The 21,846-nt window shown below is 44.8% G+C and overlaps 1 protein-coding gene across 1 annotated transcript in view; it reads left to right on the plus strand.

The window, feature by feature from the left end:
- ADGRD2 (adhesion G protein-coupled receptor D2) overlaps positions 1-21,846 on the plus strand; it is a 142,481-nt gene that overhangs the window by 24,951 nt on the left and 95,684 nt on the right. Inside the window, 1 exon segment of the mRNA XM_075579485.1 lies at positions 9,535-9,807. Within this exon segment, the coding sequence (XP_075435600.1) occupies positions 9,535-9,807 (273 nt within the window).

Here is a 21,846-nt window from a genome sequence, read left to right on the forward strand (position 1 = left end):
TGTGTAAATAAAACAGGTAACATGGGACTGATCTTACACATGTATATACCTCTTGAAGAATCTGGGTATATAGTAGATGGATGTTGACTCACTGCCTAAGTGATGACAGTAGTGTATATTGGGCACAAGAGCTCACAAAGTGTGATAACTGGCTCTGGGGCACGGATCTAGTCCATATCCAGTTATAGCCCCTTAATAAAATGTGCGATATACAGCAACGAATATACACATGAGACTGATCTTACACATGTATATACCTCTTGAAGATACTGGGTATATAGTAGATGGATGTTAACTCACTGTCTAAGTGATGACAGTAGTGTATATTGGGCACAAGAGCTCACAAAGTGTGATGACTGGCTCTGGGGCACGGATCTAGTCCGTATCCAGTTATAGCCCCTTAATAAAATGTGCGATATAAAGCAACGAATATACTGCAGTGTGACAACAAACAAACATAAAAGAGGGGATGGTTTGATGCAAACAGCAGACGTAAATCAGCTGCTGTTATAAGGTGGAACAAAACAATTTTTGGTTCTAATGTTTTGGCAATTATTTTAACCAGTTGAATTAAAAGATTACATTTTAAATCATTCATCTTTACACTATCACATACAACGAGTGCTGTCAAAAAGGGTGCTTTTGTTTTCTAGTATTGATGTCACAGCAAGACAAGCAAGACAGTTTCTTGCTGTGTTCATGCAACGCGTTTATTCTTTTGGTCTCACGTTACCAGACCCGGCTTACGGACCTCGACTACCCTTCTCTTCAGCCCGCCCTGACCATTGCAAGTACCCCGACTAACCATTGATTTCAGCCTGCTGTCTCTGCAACTCTCCCCACATAAAACTTAGATTGTAAGCTCTTTGGGGCAGAGATTTCATTTCCTCTTGTATGTCTTTGCTGCGCTTATTGTATTATTATAATTCCCTGTACTGCATTGTCTTTGTAAAGCGCTGAGTACATTCTCGGTGCTATATAAATAAAGATAAATATATATACAGTACATATAATCAGTGGCAATGTTTTTTTGTTTTTTTTAATACCCTGATTATCATTATTTTTGCTAAATAATTTACAAATGGCAGAAATATTTACACGAGGAGCAAAAACAGCTCCAGGTCACCTTCTATTGTAATAATTTGCTTGAAACGTACATTTTCTCCACAATCCAAAACCTTTCGATGAGCTTTGGCAAAATTAAATCACTCGGCCAAGCGCATTTCGCTATAATGAAAACAGTATATGTATTTTCACGAAACCTTCAAGCTGGCTCCTTTGTGTAAAACTAAACATATACATTCCAAAAGTCTATAGGGATTTGTCAGGCTTTGCATACCTGTGTAAAGCATTGGCTTATTTTGGGGATGAATAGGAAGAAATGCTCTTTGTCTCTCTCTCGTCATACACTGGATAGAGAATGCTAGAGGAGACATACAGGTAATGGGGAAGGATCTATTGAGCCGAGGTCTTGGTTTTATTTCTGACTTCCAATATCACACAGGTGTCACGGGAGACCAGTCATTTACACCTTTATACCAGGATCATACATTGAGCAAAACAGGTAAATTAAATAAATTGTACATTTATACACAGGAAAAGGCAGACACACAATGTTACACAAACTAAATAAGAAAAGACACACTTACTGGGGGTCTGGGGGTGACAACTAGACATTCCTAGGTGCAGGTGCTTCTGAATCCAAAGCTTACCCTGACGGAGCTAGCCTGAAATGTCCTGGAACTGAAATCAGCCTGCAATTCCAGACGCCACCGCTCCCCTCTCTCCAGAGGACTGGAATTTACTTGCTGGACTTTTTGGTTTGCTAACCAGCCAGTCAGAGCGATGCTGGTCTTGTGACGCTGGGCGAGTGGAGGTGCTGAATCTGCCAAGGGCATGTGCAAGGTTGCTACCTCAGCCACTTGCTTTCCAGAAGCCAGACGCTGGGTTGGGCTCCTCCAAGTCTGGTGGGGCAGGTGGAAATTCGCAGAACTTTCATTCATCCTAGGACGTGGGTACTTGAGCTTTTTCCTCCTGCTCAAATGGCCTTGACACCTCAGACATCCTCTGTGGCTTTCATCTCTGGTGTCCTGTCGGACTTACTGGCACCACGTTGGTAGCCCCAGTGGCTGTCAGAACATTGGTTCTGAAAGTCCCAGCTCATTTGCTGTGCACAAAGCACATCTGTATTTAAGACACTTTGTTAATAAAATATACACTTTAAAACCCTAAGTATTTCTGTTATGGGAAATAGAATAAAAAGCTACACTTTATTTTTCACTAGCCATATTCCCCACACACTATTACATAGACTTAGTATGGATTCTAAGATTCCCCTCATAACCTTATATGCATGGTTGGAGCACCTCAGAACCCCTATACTGGTTCTGGGTGACCTGGGCATTTAGTGGGTATCCCCATTAACTTAGGGGCCCCTTGACTGTTTAAGGGACACCACACATCCCTATGCCCCTTTTTCCTTTCTTGTCTGTGCTGAAGCAGGGAACCCCTAGTGGTGAGTCGCGAAAGCGTTTCCTAGGGGAGTTATTGCCGGGACAATGTGCCTACATGTATCCAGGAATCACTCATGATTCCGGGGTACATTTCTGGGGTATCCAGCAGCTCTGGACCCCGGCTACCTAGGCACATTCTGACAACACTTTCTCCGCAAACCCCCCCCCCCCCCCCCTGAAATTCATACCACGGCACTCCTGGAAAGGTAAAAACACATAAAATACTTTGTTTTATCACCGCACATTACAGGTTATGCATGTACAAAGAAACAACAAAACAAAACACAGCGCTCAACGCTCAGCGTGGAAAATGTAATAAACAGTGTTTATATATTAAAAGGTTTCAAGGTTCTGCGTACATGAAGGCAATAATAACCAGGCGCAGAATGCTACAATACCACTCGTAGGAAACTGGATCAGGACCGCACGGGAACGAGGCCATCAGGTGTCTTTATCCCACACTTTTAGTCTGAGACCAGTTTAGGTGTGCAGCCGCCGTTCAGCCGATGGGATGCTCAGATTGTATATTAATAGAGTCCCCAAAGTCCAGATAGAAATGTCCAGTTACAGATAGAACCGAGGAGTAGTGGAAGCGACAGCCTCAACCTCATATGTCGTATATGACCTCATATATACCTCATATCGCCCAGGAGTCCCTTCCCCTGGTAGTGAACATCGGAGTTCTACATAAGGAGCTACTCCCTTTCATGGTAATCAACCCACCTTCAGCACCTATAGTATTAGGTCCCCCTTGGTTGCAAGCCCACAACCCTACTGTTGACTGGTTAACGGGGCAAATGACCACCTGGGGCCAGCGATGTCACAGCAAGACAAGCAAGACAGTTTCTTGCTGTGTTCATGCAACGCGTTTATTCTTTTGGTCTCACGTTACCAGACCCGGCTTACGGACCTCGACTACCCTTCTCTTCAGCCCGCCCTGACCATTGCAAGTACCCCGACTAACCATTGATTTCAGCCTGCTGTCTCTGCAACTCTCCATACATAAAACTTAGATTGTAAGCTCTTTGGGGCAGAGATTTCATTTCCTCTTGTATGACTTTGCTGCGCTTATTGTATTATTATAATTCCCTGTACTGCATTGTCTTTGTAAAGCGCTGAGTACATTCTCGGCGCTATATAAATAAAGATAAATATATATACAGTACATATAATCAGTGGCAATGTTTTTTTGTTTTTTTTAATACCCTGATTATCATTATTTTTGCTAAATAATTTACAAATGGCAGAAATATTTACACGAGGAGCAAAAACAGCTCCAGGTCACCTTCTATTGTAATAATTTGCTTGAAACGTACATTTTCTCCACAATCCAAAACCTTTCGATGAGCTTTGGCAAAATTAAATCACTCGGCCAAGCGCATTTCGCTATAATGAAAACAGTATATGTATTTTCACGAAACCTTCAAGCTGGCTCCTTTGTGTAAAACTAAATATATACATTCCAAAAGTCTATAGGGCTTTGTCAGGCTTTGCATACCTGTGTAAAGCATTGGCTTATTTTGGGGATGAATAGGAAGAAATGCTCTTTGTCTCTCTCTCGTCATACACTGGATAGAGAATGCTAGAGGAGACATACAGGTAATGGGGAAGGATCTATTGAGCCGAGGTCTTGGTTTCATTTCTGACTTCCAATATCACACAGGTGTCACGGGAGACCAGGCATTTACACCTTTATACCAGGATCATACATTGAGCAAAACAGGTTAATTAAATAAATTGTAAATTTATTCACAGGAAAAGGCAGACACACAATGTTACACAAACTACATAAGAAAAGACACACTTACTGGGGGTCTGGGGGTGACAACTAGACATTCCTAGGTGCAGGTGCTTCTAAATCCAAAGCTTACCCTGACAGGGAGCTAGCCTGAAATGTCCTGGAACTGAAATCAGCCTGCAATTCCAGACGCCACTGCTCCCTTCTCTCCAGAGGGCTGGAATTTACTTGCTGGACTTTTTGGTTTGCTAACCAGCCAGTCAGAGCGATGCTGGTCTTGTGACGCTGGGCAAGTGTAGGTGCTGAATCTGCCAAGGGCATGTGCAAGGTTGCTACCTCAGCCACTTGCTTTTCAGAAGCCAGACGCTGGGTTGGGCTCCTCCAAGTCTGGTGGGGCAAGTGGAAATTCGCAGAACTTTCATTCATCCTAGGACGTGGGTACTTGAGCTTTTTCCTCTTGCTCAAATGGCCTTGACACCTCAGACATCCTCTGTGGCTTTCATCTCTGATGTCCTGTCAGACTTACTGGCACCAAGTTGGTAGCCCCAGTGTCCGGTCAGAACATTGGTTCTGAAAGTCCCAGCTCATTTACTGTGCAAAAGCATATATGTATTTAAGACACTTTGTTAATAAAATATACACTTTAAAAACCTAAGTCTTTCTGTTATGGGAAATAGAATAAAAAGCTGCACTTTATTTTTTCACTAGCCATATTCCCCACACACTATTACATAGACTTAGTCTGAATTCTAAGATTCCCCTCACAACCTTATATGTATGGTTTGAGCCCCTCAGAACCCTTAAACCGGTTCTGGGTGACCTGGGCATTTAGTGGGTATCCCCATTAACGTAGGGACCCCTTGACTGTTTAAGGGACACCACACATCCTTATGCCCCTTTTTCCTTTCTTGTCTGTGCTGAAGCAGGGAACCCCTAGTGGTGAGTCGCGAAAGCGTTTCCTAGGGGAGTTATTGCCGGGACAATGTGCCTACATGTATCCAGGAATCACTCATGATTCCGGGGTACATTTTTGGGGTATCCAGCAGCTCTGGACCCCGGCTACCTAGGCACATTCTGACAACACTTTCTCCGCAAACCCCCCCCCCCCCCCCCCCCCCCCTGAAATTCATACCACGGCACTCCTGGAAAGGTAAAAACACATAAAATACTTTGTTTTATCACCGCACATTACAGGTTATGCATGCACAAAGAAACAACAAAACAAAACACAGCGCACAACGCTCAGCGTGGAAAATGTAATAAACAGTGTTTATATATTAAAAGGTTTCAAGGTTCTGCGTACATAAAGGCAATAATAACCAGGCGCAGAATGCTACAATGTAGCTGTTACCACTCGTAGGAAACTGGATCAGGACCGCACGGGAACGAGGCCATCGGGTAATGCAGAATGGCAATGGGATAATTCAGAGGTTTCACAATCTTGGCTCTTTTGAAATGACTACTTACAAGATGTAAGAGTCAAAACAGCAGGGTTGACTAATAGTCAGTGGTGGATATGTGATATAGTTGTCATCAAGGTGGTTCTGGTACTCAGGAGGATATGGCCCAAAAAGAGAGAACAAAATGGCATAGCACAGATCAACCAAGTTATAAAAAGTTTATCTAAGTATAAAAGTATACACTCGTAATATGAAAGATAAAAACGGGCATGTCACACTTTATAAGTGTATCGGAGGGTATCAGCAGCCAGCTGGCTCACCATCCCGCACTAGGATTAGGATTTTATTTCATGTGTATAATTCTTGCTATTTCTTAGCATAATACATGTCATCTTTCTGCTAGTACTCCCTTTATTTCATTATATGCACCTCTTCTCCAATCAATCGTGCACTCTCTCACTCTAGTTAATATTAACCCCAGTAGCGCTTTAAAAGAACAGATGTTCTACATAATTAATTAGCAACCAAGCTATATATTACACAATTGTAACCTCATGACTTCACACTCCTGGCGAAGCCGACGTGATCCACGTAGCGAAACGCGTTGAGTGGGAGTCTTCTGTTGCGGAGCTGTATGGAGAGGAGTCATTGAAGGTCAGCCCCCACCAAACCGACGAAACCGGATCTGACGTCAGACGCCGAGCCGAGCGACGACGCAGTGGAGCAGAGGCAGAGACAGACGAGCGCCGAGAGTTGCGTGTCTACTCAATCACAGGATATTGACAGTAACCACAAGAGAATACAGTCAGATTATTGACCATATACAAAATAGCCAATCACCAAACGCTGAGTAGGTAAACACACAGCTGCTCATACAAGCAACTAATCCGTTGCTGAAATAATTCACTTTAATACCAATGTTAAAAAAATATGTAAATTAAACTAAAACATACTAAAAATTATAATAAAAACATATGGCAATGAATGAACTCCGCAAAGATACTGCAAAAATAGAAACACAGGGTTAATAACAGTTCTTAAACATAAAACAGAACATGTTATTTGAAAAAGACCAAATATCAATATAGAGACCATATATCTACATCTTCATTTAACCCCTTAGGGGAATGAGACTCCAACTGGTAGATCCAGAAAGTTTCTTGTACAGTGAGACTTTTAATTCTATCTCCTCCTCTCCTCCCTATAAGAACAATTCTAATACCCTTAAATCTGAGAGTGGATGGATCTTTATTGTGATGCACTAAAAAATGAAGAGATAAACTATGTTTTTCATACCCATGTTTGATATTCCTAATGTGTTCTTGGATCCGCACTTTAAGACATCTCTTAGTATGGCCCACATATTGAATCTTACATGCACATTCTATTAGGTATATCACATGGGTTGAATTACAATTAATAAATGTTTTTATTATAATTTTTAGTATGTTTTAGTTTAATTTTACATATTTTTTAACATTGGTATTAAAGTGAATCATTTCAGCAACGGATTAGCTGCTTGTATGTTCAGCTGTGTGTTTACCTACTCAGCGTTTGGTGATTGGCTATTCTGTATATGGTATTTAGCCAATCACAGGAGATTGAGTGGTATTTATTCTGGACGTCAGTTCAGTCATTTTATTCCCTGATGAAGTAGCTACTAGTGCTATGAAACGCGTTGGAAGCTACCACTCAATAATCTGACTGTATTCCCTTGTGGTTACTGTCAATATCCTGTGATTTTACATTGAATTGAGCACTTCTCCCCAACCGGCGCCTGTACTGTGACGTAATCAACATTCGACGGCACGCGCATTGAGGTGCCGCGAGTCAGACGTCAGACGCCGACATATGAGGTTGAGGCTGTCGCTTCCACTACTCCTCGTTTCTATCTGTAACTGGACATTTCTATCTGGACTTTGGGCACTCGATTAATATACAATCTGAGCATCCCATCGGCTGAACGGCGGCTGCACACCTAATCTGGTCTCAGACTAAAAGTGTGGGATAAAGACACCTGATGACCTTGTTCCCGTGCGGTCCTGATCCAGTTTCCTACGAGTGGTTACAGCTACATTGTAGCATTCTGCGCCTGGTTATTATTGCCTTCATGTACGCAGAACCTTGAAACCTTTTAATATATAAACACTGTTTATTGCATTTTTCACGATGAGCGTTGTGCGGATGTGTTTTGTTTTGTTGTTTCTAGTTACCCAGGGTACTGCACTACCCTATCTACAGCAGCAGACACTCTCTCATCCATTTATTGGTAACAGAGTCTTATCAATATTTTCACCTACTGCACCGACACACTTTATTCGAGCAAATACCCAGTATGTACCTGGCAGATACCTGGAATGCGCCGCTCCTCACCTCTGACAAGCCCCGTTGCGTTTGCCTTCCCAGCCTGGGTTCATGCCTGGCTGACGGGCGGCTGATCTGTTAAATGATAATGATTAGGATATAATAGGCTGCAATGCTTCGCGTGTCTACCAGATGGCATAAATTCATGAATTGTAATGCAGTATATTTATATATACTGTGCAGTATTGAAGCCAGCGGGAATAAAATGCTTCAATCCCTGCCTGGAAAATACCTCAATGCACTCGGGCAGAAAACAGTCACAAACCTCAATACACCCGGGTATACCCGAATTCGTGGGACTAGCCGAGCTCGAATAAAGTGTGTCGCCAGTGTATGTGTCACTTTTATGGGCATTTGGTGTTTTATTTACATTTACACTTTATTCACTTTTATTTAGTTCGTTTTAGCTGCGCACTTGTTCTTTTATTGTTACTATGCATGTACAAACCCTGGGCTCAAGAGCTGACACTCTGGAACCCCAATACATGGATCGGAGGTAACCAAACGGGCTTAGACCTTTATTGTGGGCCTGGTTACCCCCTCACCGTCACAACGGTAACCGCGTCATAGCTGGGGGATAACGTGGGACATCGCCTACGGATTCTCAGCTCTCCGCTCCTGGCACTAACGTGGTTCATGTTTGATAGAACCTACATTATGTGAGCGAGATAATACTGCTGCGACACACTTTATTCGAGCAAATGCCCGGTATGTACCTGGCAGATACCTGGAATGCGCCGCTCCTCACCTCTGACAAGCCCCGTTGCATTTGCCTTCCCAGCCATGGTTCATGCCTGGCTGACGGGCGGCTGATCTGTTAAATGATAATGATTAGGATTTAATAGGCTGCAATGCTTCGCGTGTCTACCAGATGGCATAAATTCATGAATTGTAATGCAGTATATATATATATATACTGTGCAGTATTGCAGCCAGCGGGAATAAAATGCTTCTATCCCTGCCTGGAAAATAACCCAATGCACTCGGGCAGAAAACAGTCACAAACCTCAATACACCCGGGTATACCCGAATTCGTGGGACTAGCCGAGCTCGAATAAAGTGTGTCGTCAGTGTAAGGCAATAGGATTCCCATGCTGAATGAGACTTGCCATTGGTATTCTTTATGCCGTACCGGCTAGGAGTTTTGCGGACTCGGGCCATTTTGGCAAGGGTCCTCTTACCTTCTCCGTAGCTGCATCTCCTCCTCCTCTGTTGTGTGCGTCATGTAAAGTCATGTTATCATGGCAACGGGGCACCATGTGGCGTCACATTGTCACGGCAACGCAGTGCCACGGGGCATTGCGGCGCCACGACGACGAGATGCTGCAAGGGGAGACGCCGCTCCGGAGAAAGTAAGAGGCACGGTGATCTCTCCCCTTGGCAACCTGCATTACCACCGATTTCACCGCCAACAAGCCGGCCCTGCCTTTCTGCCGCCATATACGTGAAACATCCCCCCCCTCCCCCCACCTATGCATGTTTCATTCGCCTGAAGACATAACTTGTTTCCTTCTTGCAGATTACTGGGAACATTCTGACGAGTGACGTCCACACACTGAATGTTTCTGCGGCTGCCGCTTCCCTGAGTGCGATCGAGCAGGTGATGGACGAGGAGAACAGCACCGTGGAGCCGGCCGATCTTCTCAGTATCATCCAGTTTCTGAAGGAAGTGGTAGATATTGAGGTCGAGGGCAATGCGGAGGCGCTGGAAGATCTGAGCCACCACTTTGTGCAAGTTGCCGGCGCTCTCCTTGAACAGCGCGACGCTGCCGTCTGGTCAGAAGTTAACCCGGTATATAATGGTCATTTTATATTTCGTTGTGGTGCATTACTGGGCAGTATTACAGACAGTAGCAGGGATTTATAGGCAGCTTACACCCCAATGACGAAAAACTGCCATATGAATATTGTCATGTAAAGCAGGGGGGCGCAAAGTTATAAATTGCGCCTCCCCCCACCCCCCGCCTGCTTACCGCCCATCTCGCGCCCCCCCTCCTCGGCTCCAGCATCAAATGACATCATGTGACCCCGCAGCGTCATTTGACGTCGGTTAACATGGCAACGCGTTGCAGAAGATAAGGAGCTGCAGAGGCCTCATGCGGTCCCCCCCAGCATTTAATTTAAATGCCTTGGGAGAAAGCGTGGGACCTCTGTAGCCGACACACACCCCTGGAAATTCTCCCGCCTCCCCTGTGGGGGGCACCCCTGATGTAAGGTATACATTTCCCTTTAATAATTCAGGCTAAATTGTTTAGTAATGACCCTGAGATTGGCATAGAGAGCAACGTCTCCATCTTTGCTGATGATATTAAATTGTGTAAGGTAATAGAATTAGAGCAGGATGTAATTTCTCTTCAGAAGGACTTGGAGACACTGGAAACGTGTGTTTGTGTGTGTGTGTGTAGAGGTGCTGTGTTGTGTGTATAGGTGCTGTGTATAGAGGTGCAGTGTTGTGTGGGGGGGGTGTGGGGGGTGTGTGTGTGTAGAGGTGCTGTGTTGTGTGTAGAGGTGGGGTGGGGGAGTGCAAAGTTTAGTAAGTGGTAAAATAATAAGTGCAAATTAGCGCTAGTGTAAACAATAATATACAGTGATGTAAACAGTAGAACAAAACCTGTGATACAGTTTGTGATGAAGGTAGTCCTTAAGCTGCCTGAGAGGTTGATCCGGTATCTTCCAACCAGATGAGAAGATTTGTGTAGAATGGCCTCTTATGGCGCTGAGGATGAAGAATGGAATAGAGTCTTGTGCAGTGGTTTCTTCTTATATGGATTACCTCAGAGAGGGGAACAAGAAATAAACAGAAAACACCACAATAGTGTATTACCCTTGAGACAACAATTGCCGTGGTGGACAAGATATAAAGAGCATTTATTGGCCAAAAACTATCCAGGGACACCGTAGCTGTGCATACCAGACGGTGACGTCAGCAGGAGGAGACGTTTGGAAAATACTCTGTTGGCAGCAAGACCACGAGGACTGCAGGAGATCTCCCCGCACTAACGGACGTTCTGCACCCCACGGCGAGCGGTTATTCCTGGCAAAGACCCCGAACCACTGCACATGTCCTACTCATGGACGGTGAGTAGGATTTCAGTTTTACCACACGGCGGAGCAACGTAGCTTCCCTAAGCACAAGCGCTTGGGAGCCTTTTCTTATTCAGCAGGAGAACAATCTTCTTATTCAGCAGGAGAATAGTCTACTGTTTATTAATTTAAATACATGTTTTATATCAATTGAGGTTACAATTGTTTTAACCAATAAATGCTCTTTATATCTTGTCCACCACGGCAATTGTTGTCTCAAGGGTAATACACTATTGTGGTGTTTTCTGTTTATTTCTTGTTCCCCTCTCTGAGGTAATCCATATAAGAAGAAACCACTGCACAAGACTCTATTCCATTCTTCATCCTCAGCGCCATAGGAGGCCATTCTACACAAAGTTTAGTAAGTGGCTGCATTTTTTATTGTGGCTGCAGTGTGTGTGTGTGTGTGTGTGTGTGTGTGTTGTGTTGTGCTGCTATATGTGTAGCAGCATTTTGTGTGTGTGTAGAGCTGATGTGTGTGTATATAGAGCTCCAGTGTGTGTGTCAGTGTCAGCAGTAGTGTTTATGGGTGTAGCATGTGTGTGTAGCAGCAGAGTTTGTGTGTGTAGAGCTGCTTTGTTGTTTGTGTGTAGAGCTGCTGTGTTGTGCGTGTGTGTGTAGATGTGTTGTGAGTGTAGAGGAGGTGCTGTGTTGTGTGTCTAGAACTCCAGTGTGTGTGTGTGTAGAGCTGCTGTGTGTAGAGGTGCTGTGTTGTGGGTGGTGTTCTGTTGTGTGTGTGTGTGTGTGTGTGTGTGTGTGTGTGTGTGTGTGTGTGTGTGTGTGTGTGTGTGTGTGTGTGTGTGTGTGTGTGTGTGTGTGGCAACAGTTTGTGTGTGTGTGTGTGTGTACACAGAGGGGCGGCAGTGTGTGATATAGATATCTGCAGTGTAAGCGTATATAGAGGTGGTTTCATGTATTTACCATTTTATTTTAATAAAAAAATCTATTTATAAAAGTCTACATTTAGCCTATAATAGTAATAATCCCCTCAGAACAGGGCTCGCCTCAGGCCTTCAACTCTTCCAGCCAGGGCATTATTGGCCAGTAATGCCCTGTTCTTCGGGGATTATTACTTAATTATAGGCTAAAGCTGGTAAATTCAGGGCATTATTGAAATCCCTGCTCCTTGATTGGATAATGCCCGGAATTTTAACCAATCAGTAATGGCCTGGAATTTTTGGCAGCTAGCCAAGTTTTTCAACCAATCAGTTTTCAGTTTTCATTCACAAAGAGTGAAATTTGCACATAGACAGAGGAGATCATTGGACACAAGGCACCAGCCAGGCACTGACTCCTCCCCCACCCTGCCTGCAGCCAGGCACTGACTCCTCCCCCACCCTGCCTGCAGCCAGGCACTGACTCCTCCCCCTCCCTGCCTGCAGCCAGGCACTGACTCCTCCCCCACCCTGCCTGCAGCCAGGCACTGACTCCTCCCTCTCCCTGCCTGCAGCCAGGCACTGACTCCTCCCCCACCCTGCCTGCAGCCAGGCACTGACTCCTCCCTCTCCCTGCCTGCAGCCAGGCACTGACTCCTCCCTCTCCCTGCCTGCAGCCAGGCACTGACTCCTCCCCCACCCTGCCTGCAGCCAGGCACTGACTCCTCCCTCTCCCTGCCTGCAGCCAGGCACTGACTCCTCCCCCACCCTGCCTGCAGCCAGGCACTGACTCCTCCCCCACCCTGCCTGCAGCCAGGCACTGACTCCTCCCTCTCCCTGCCTGCAGCCAGGCACTGACTCTTCCCCCACCCTGTCTGCAGCCAGGCACTGACTCCTCCCCCACCCTGCCTGTAGCCAGGCACTGACTCCTCCCTCTCCCTGCCTGCAGCCAGGCACTGACTCCTCCCCCACCCTTTAAAACCAGAGACATAACATAAAACACAGACAAAGCTCAGTGCACATCCAGACAAACTTATATACGGTACAGTGCCTAAATATACATGTATAAATAACTAATAAATAAAATGGTCTTTTAGTTTAACATTTTGGCCAAATTGTTGTAAGCCCTTGAGCCAACTGCACGGCAGACCACGTTCAAGGGTCCCTAACACTAATATAGATTCTTAATAACCTGTGCATTGCCAGGAAGAATGATTTATAATAAATCTGTCAATATAAGTTGCAAAAGTTCTAAGTCTGATTGAAGCTTTTATTAACCTGTACATTACCAGGAAAAGCACTCTGTAATAGATTTGTCACTATCACACTGCATGCAGGCAAGTTCCCCTGATAGTGAGAGATGCCATGGAGTGAGCTTTTAACCATTTTAATGTGGGAGGGAGTGAGCTTCAATTGAATAGGAGGTTGCCACCCTCCAATCAGCCAAGACTAGCTGAACAAGAATTATAAAACATACAGAACACCTACAAGCTCATATTGAACCCCCAAAATACCCACAACATATATATAAGCATATAAGTTTCACAGAGGAGTGCTACTGAGCATGGCAATATATAAATTTAAAACCAGAGACATAACATAAAACACAGACAAAGCTCAGTGCACATCCAGACAATCTTATATACGGTACAGTGCCTAAATATACATGTATAAATAACTAATAAATAAAATGGTCTTTTAGTTTAACATTTTGGCCAAATTGTTGTAAGCCCTTGAGCCAACTGCACGGCAGACCACGTTCAAGGGTCCCTAACACTAATATAGATTCTTAATAACCTGTGCATTGCCAGGAAGAATGATTTATAATAAATCTGTCAATATAAGTTGCAAAAGTTCTAAGTCTGATTGAAGCTTTTATTAACCTGTACATTACCAGGAAAAGCACTCTGTAATAGATTTGTCACTATCACACTGCATGCAGGCAAGTTCCCCTGATAGTGAGAGATGCCATGGAGTGAGCTTTTAACCATTTTAATGTGGGAGGGAGTGAGCTTCAATTGGATAGGAGGTTGCCACCCTCCAATCAGCCAAGACTAGCTGAACAAGAATTATAAAACATACAGAACACCTACAAGCTCATATTGAACCCCCAAAATACCCACAACATATATATAAGCATATAAGTTTCACAGAGGAGTGCTACTGAGCATGGCAATACTGCTGCGGCCAAGTTTATTCGAGCATTTGCCCGTTCTTGGCCGCAGCAGTAGCCTGGCGCGCGCCCGAGTGTGACGGGCGCGCGCCGAAGCAGCGGAAGAGCGCCCTCCGATCGGGGCGCTCTCCCTACCGCTACCGGGTCCGCCGGGTCCCCCGGAACCCCCTGCCGCCGTCCCGCAGATCGCGGGACACCAGGGCTCCCTCGGGGAGCCCTGGACGCGCGTGCAGGGGGCGCAGGCTCCCAAAGACGCGTGACCGCGCGTCTATGACGCGCGGCACGCCGAGGGGCGGCCACTAGCAAGCCGGGAAATCTCCCGGCTTGCGGTACCGGCCACACTTTAATAAAGTGTGTCGGTAGTGTATATAGATTTAAAACCAGAGACATAACATAAAACACAGACAAAGCTCAGTGCACGTCCAGACAAACTTATATACGGTACAGTGCCTAAATATACATGTATAAATAACTAATAAATAAAATGGTCTTTTAGTTTAACATTTTGGCCAAATTGTTGTAAGCCCTTGAGCCAACTGCACGGCAGACCACGTTCAAGGGTCCCTAACACTAATATAGATTCTTAATAACCTGTGCATTGCCAGGAAGAATGATTTATAATAAATCTGTCAATATAAGTTGCAAAAGTTCTAAGTCTGATTGAAGCTTTTATTAACCTGTACATTACCAGGAAAAGCACTCTGTAATAGATTTGTCACTATCACACTGCATGCAGGCACCCTGCCTGCAGCCAGGCACTGACTCCTCCCTCTCCCTGCCTGCAGCCAGGCACTGACTCCTCCCCCACCCTGCCTGCAGCCAGGCACTGACTCCTCCCTCTCCCTGCCTGCAGCCAGGCACTGACTCCTCCCCCACCCTGCCTGCAGCCAGGCACTGACTCCTCCCCCTCCCTGCCTGCATCCAGGCATTGACTCCTCCCCCACCCTGCCTGCAGCCCCTCCCCCTCCCTGCCTGCAGCCAGGCACTGACTCCTCCCCCACTCCCTGCAGCCAGGCACTGACTCCTCCCTCTCCCTGCCTGCAGCCAGGCACTGACTCCTCCCCCACCCTGCCTGCTGCCAGGCACTGACTCCTCGCCCACCCTGCCTGCAGCCAGGCACTGACTCCTCCCCCACCCTGCCTGCAGCCAGGCACTGACTCCTCCCCCACCCTGCCTGCAGCCAGGCACTGACTCCTCCCCCACCCTGCCTGCAGCCAGGCACTGACTCCTCCCTCTCCCTGCCTGCAGCCAGGCACTGACTCCTCCCCCACCCGGCCTGCAGCCAGGCACTGACTCCTCCCCCTCCCTGCCTGCAGAGAGCTCCGCACAGGAGAGTGAAGGGAAAGGTTTGTGTGTCTGCTGAGTGTGTTTTGTGGGTGTAAAAGGGGCAGCACAGTGTTTTATTAGTGTGTGTCTTCTGTTGGTGTGTGTTTTGTAGGTGTAGAGGGGGCAGCAGAGTCTTGTTGGTGTGTTTCTGCTGTGTGTGTTTTGTTCTTGTAGAGGGGGGCTGCAGTGTGTGTGTCTTCAGTGTGTGTTTTGTGGGTGGAGGAGGGGTACAGAGTGTTTTGTGTGTATGTCTGCAGTGTGTGGGTTTACAGGGGGCTGCAGTGGGTGAAGAGGGGGGCTGCTGGTGTGTGTTTTGTGGATGTAGAGGTGGCAGAGTCTCTATTGTTAATTTGTCTGTCTCCGCAGTGTGTGTTTTGTGGGTGGAGGAGGGGTGCAGAGTGTTTTGTGTGTGTAGTGTGTGGGTTTACATGGGGGCTGCAGTGGGTGTAGAGGGGGGCTGCTGGTGTGTGTTTTAATGGATGTAGAGGGGGCAGCAGTCTGTTTTGTTACTGTGTGTCTGCAGTGTGTTTTGTGGGTGTAGAGGGGCTGCTGTGTGTTGTGTGTGTTTTGTGAGTCTAGAGGGTGGAGGAGGGCTGCAGTGTGTTTTGTGGGTGTAGAGGAGGGGGGCTGCACAGAGTGTAGGGGGCACTGCAGAGTGTGTTTGTGTATATGGGGGGCTGCAGTTTGTGTGTGTGTTTGTGTGTGTAGAGGGGTCTGTGTATATGTACAATTTACTTTTAATAAACTTGCAGTAAAAGCATAAGAATGTAGACAATCATGCTGATAAAAATCAATATAACTACAAAAATGTATATTTTTTATGAAAAATTAAAAAAAAATAATAATAAGCCTACATTTAGCCCCTATAATAGTAATAATCCCCTCAGAAAAGGGCATTACTGGCCAATAATGCCCTGGCTGGGTTAAAGTCTTTTAAAGCCTCCAACTTTTCCAGCCAGGGCATTATTGGCCAGTAATGCCCTGTTCTTCAGGGATTATTACTTAAATAAGGATTTATTTATAAACGGGTTGCTGTTGCAGAAAAGGTGCGAAGACACGTGGGTGGTCCCAGTACAAGCTTTTATTCAGCCTCAAAACATGGGCCACAAAAGAGATTACTTTGAGCATGTTATAACAATCCAAGCAGTCAGTCCCGAGGGCTGTGCCCTTTGCCAGAAAGGCCCAGTCTTTAGTCCTGCTAGGGCTGTGCACTCTATAGGGTATACTATAGTATACTATACTATTACGTCATCGCGTTGACGTCGCGGAGGTCACGGGTGAGATTGTTCCGGCTTGCTAGGGGGTGGATGTGTCGGATGGGTGGCGGGTGCTTGTACTAAGTATGTGATGTGTACAGAGAGTATTAGCGTTAGGGACCCCTGATATGTGGTCTGCCTTGGCGTTGGCTCAGGGGCTTACAACAATTTTGGCCAAAAATGTCAAACTAAAAGACCATTTTACTTATTAGATATTTATACATATATATTTAGGCACTGTACCGTGTATGAGTCTCACTGGATGTGCTAAAAACTGAGCTTTGTCTGTGTTTTCTGTTCTGTCTCTGGTTTTAAAATATATATTGCCATGCTCAGTAGCACTCCTCTGTGACACTCATATGCTTATATATATGTTGTGGTCATTTTGGGGGTTCAATAGGAGCTTGTTAGGTGTCCAGTATGTGTACAGAGAGTACTGAAATTGAGACATAGTTATTTAATCAGTGCGGAGGTGTGCTGAGGCTCAGGGAAAGCGGTGCTTTCCCTGGCCTTACACAGCGCGCCATCCGTGGGCGTGTCGGGGGCGGGTCTGGGTGCAGGCCAGTGACGTCACGGAGCTGGTTCGCCCTCGTTGGGCGAACCGCTCACGTGACCGACCCTGCGCTCCTGCGAGCGCCAAATTTGAAATCTTGGTAAGACACACGCTTGGAAGCGTGTGGACGCGTGCGCGAGCCCCTGCTAAAGCCGCTCTCATTGCAGCAGCAGGGGTTCAGTGCCGAGTGTGAGCGCGGCTCAGCACGGCTCAGCCTTGCTCACACCACTATGTCCCAGGCCTTACTATGACCAGACGGGCATTGGTTACGGCCACATGGGGTATTACTACACACTACTGATAGCTTTTTGTGGCAATTCACTTATGTTTACATACACTGACAATTGCGGAAGCAGGAAGTGAATGTATGTATGCCTGGCTACCTTATACCCTTATACTTGGGTCTGAGACATATGTCACAACAAACTAGATCTACAGTGACACTGAGGCTGTGGGGACATGTCTATGTATACGGTTATATGTTTCATTATTATATTGATCTGATACTCTCCACACCACTAAATGTAAATCTGTATACCATATGTACACAACCACGCACTACCTACATGCTAAATAAGGATAACCTGCAAGTGATATCATAGTTACTCCTATTTGGATACAAACTTTATTCCCTGCACCTAAAGGTTTTAACTCAGGGGGGCGCAAACTTTTTTCCCTGCGCCCCCCTGCCGGCTGTCCCCTCACTCCCGCGCCCCCCCCCCAACCCCAACTTACCCGCGTTCCGGCGTAATGACGTCACGTTGCCATAGCAACGTGACGTCACATGACCTCGCAGTGTCATTTTGACGCCGCGTTGCCATGGCGACGCAAGGAGGAAGCCGCCGGAGCCACGGTAAGTTAGGTTTACAGAGGCCCTGCAGCTCCCCCGGCACTTACCTTCGGGAAGCGCGCGGGGCCTCTGTAAACACCGCGCCCCCCGTCGGCAGTCTCGCGCCCCCCGTGGGGTTGCGCACCACAGTTTGCGCACCACTGGTTTAACTGATTATCCATAGTAGACATTACACATCTACCTCCTGAGTGAGCTATTTATATGGAACGTCTTTAGTATCCATCATCAGGGACTACACATATAGCTACTTGGGGATTACCCCTTGTTCCCTGTTTAAGCTACTATACCACCCATTTTTAATTGAATTTTATGTGTTATCCCTATGCACCAGCTGTATTTCAATTGATTATTTAATAGATTATTCTTATTTGGCGAGCGGACAACCATAAGTTACGTTACACTCTATAGGGTATATAGTCTTGTGGGTAAAGGGGGTTTTATAAGTCCAGCGTCCTCATAGTTACATAGTTACATAGTAGATCAGGTTGAAAAAAGACGTAGGTCCATCAAGTCCATCAAGTTCAACCTATGCTAAATTTAGACAACCGATACTTTATCCTATATCTATACTTACTTATTGATCCAGAGGAAGGCAAAAAACCCATTAAGGGGAAAAATTAATTCCTTCCTGACTCCAAGAATTGGCAATCGGATTAATCCCTGGATCAACATCCTTCCCATGTATACTTATTTGGTATATCCCTGTATACCTTTCCCATCTAAAAAGATGTCCAACCTTTTTTTGAACAAATCTATTGTATCTGCCATCACAGTCTCCATGGGTAATGAATTCCACATTTTAACTGCCCTTACTGTAAAGAACCCTTTCCTTTGTTGCTGGTGAAATTTCTTTTCCTCCAACCTTAAGGGATGGCCCAGAGTCCTTTGTACTGCCCGTGGGAGGAATAGTTCTTTTGAAAGCTCCTTGTATTGTCCCTGAATACAGTATATTTGTATATAGTTATCATATCCCCTCTTAGACGCCTCTTTTCTAATGTAAATAAATCTAATTTAGCTAGCCTCTCCTCATAATTTAGAATGTCCATCCCCTTTATTCATTTGGTGGCTCTTCTCTGCACTCTCTCTAGTTCCATAATGTCTTTTCTTAGGATTGGTGCCCAAAATTGTACTTCATATTCAAGGTGTGGTCTTACTAATGCTTTGTAAAGGGGCATAATTATGTTTATTTCCCTTCCATCCATTGCCCGTTTGCTGCAAGATAAGATCTTGTTTGCCTTTGCAGCTACTGCATGATATTGGGCACTATTGCTAAGCCTGCTGTCTACAAGCACTCCTAAATCCTTCTCCATCAAGGATTCTCCCACTATATCTCCATTTAATTTGTAAGTCGCCTTTTTATTCTTGCATCCCAAATGCATAACCTTACATTTATCTGTATTAAACCACATCTGCCATTTACCTGCCCACGTTTCCAGTCTCTCCAAGTTCTTCTGAAGAGAAATTACATCCTGCTCTGATTCTATTACCTTACACAATTTAGTATCATCAGCAAAGATGGAGACTTTGCTCTCGATCCCAACCTCAAGGTCATTAATAAACAACTTAAAAAGCACGGGTCCCAGTACCGATCCCTGAGGTACTCCACTCACGACTTTAACCCAACCTGAAAAAGTTCCATTTATGACAACCCTCTGTTGTCTGTCCTTTAACCAGTTTTCAATCCAGGTGCATATATTATTACTGAGTCCAATTTTCTTTATTTTGCTCACCAACCTCTTGTGTGAAACCATATCAAAAGCCTTTGCAAAATCTAAGTAGACCACATCAACTGCATTACCCTGGTCTAAATTCCTACTTACGTCCTCAAAGAAACAAATAAGGTTAGTTTGGCAAGATCTATCCTTCATAAATCCATGCTGACTATTACTAATAATTTTATTTTCCATTAGGTATTTCTGAATATTATCCCGTATTAAACCTTCAAGTAGTTTCCCTACTATTGAAGTCAGGCTTACAGGTCTTTAATTTCCCGGTTGTGATCTAGCTCCCTTTTTAAATATAGGCACCACATCTGCTTTACGCCAATCTTGTGGTGCTGAGCCTGTGGAAATGGAGTCCTTGAATATTAAATATAATGGTTTTGCTATTACTGAGCTTAACTCCTTGAGAACTCTTGGATGTATGCCATCGGGGCCAGGTGCCTTATTTACTTTAATTTTTTCAAGTCGCTTATGAACTTCTTCCTCAGTTAACCAATTGGTCATTAATATGGAGGTTGTGGCTTCCTCCTGTGGCGCTACTATTGAACTTGATTCTTCCCTGGTAAACACAGAGGCAAAGAATTTGTTTAATACCTCAGCTTTTTCCTTATCTATAATAATCTGCCTACCCATCTCACACTGAAAGGGTCCTATATTTTCTTTTCTCTTTTTTTGTTATTAAGGTACTTAAAGAACTTTTTAGGGTTGACCTTACTTTCTATTGCAATCCTTTTTTCATTATCCATTTTTGCTAATTTAATTGCCCTTTTGCAATTTTTGTTACATTCCTTATAATTCTGATACAATATCTCTGTCCCTTCTTACTTAAAGAATCTAAACGCCTTCCTCTTCTTGTCCATTTCCTCCCCTACCGGTTTATTTAGCCACATTGGTTTTGACTTATTTCTTTTATACTTATTATCCAACGGTATACAGTACACTGATAAGTGTGCTTTTCTAACAATGTTTTAAAGACTGCCCATTTATCTTCTACATTTTCCCTGCAAAAACATCATCCCATTGTATTACTACTAGATTAGACCTCAGTTTATTAAAATCTGCCTTTCTAAAGTTTAAAGTCTTTGTTGAACCCATGTAATCTGTTTTTTGATCATTTATTTCAAATGAGCCCATGTTATGATCACTGTTACCCAAATGTTCCAGGACTTGAATATTTGTTATTACTTCTACATTGTTTGATATAACCAAATCCAGAACTGCCCCTCTCCTGGTTGGTTCCTCAATAATTTGGGTCATATAATTATCTTTAAGCACCCCCAAAAACCTGTTTCCTTTTGTTGTAACGCTAATCTCATTGCCCCAGTCTATGTCTGGATAATTAAAACCCCCCATTATGCAAACATGACCCAGTTTTGATGCCTTCTCCATTTGCAAATGTATTTTAGCTTCCTCAATCTCACAGATATTTGGTGGTTTATAGCATATTCCCACAAACCTTTTCTTTATACTTTTACCTCCACTGCTAATTTCTATCCACAAGGTCTCTACATTTTCATCATTCCCTTCATAGACATCATCCCTTCTAATAGGTTTTAGATCCAGTTTAAAATATAAACATACTCCACCTCCCCTTCTATTTGTTCGATCCTTCCGAAACAGAGAATAACCCTCTAAATTAACTGTCCAGTCATGAGTTTCATCCCACCATGTTTCAGTAATGCCTATGATATCATACTGCTCCCTTGCAGCTATTAATTCAAGCTCCCCAATTTTATCTGTCCGGCTTCTTGCATTAGCAAACATGCATTTAACTTTTTTTTCAGCCTGTACTATTATCTTATCTGCTCCTTCCTTTCTGCGCCCACTTGGTTTAGTCTTTAGAAGTTTTCTGGTATTATCTGTATTTACTATGGGTATCTCACTGCTTGTCAAACTTGCACTTGCCCCCATTCTACCTCCATACCACCTTGTATCCTCCTCTATTCCATTTTGTTCATTATCTGTTTCATTCCCCTCCCCCCTCCATCCTAGT

Source organism: Ascaphus truei, chromosome 21 (genome assembly GCF_040206685.1).
Source record: "Ascaphus truei isolate aAscTru1 chromosome 21, aAscTru1.hap1, whole genome shotgun sequence".
NCBI lineage: Eukaryota > Metazoa > Chordata > Amphibia > Anura > Ascaphidae > Ascaphus > Ascaphus truei.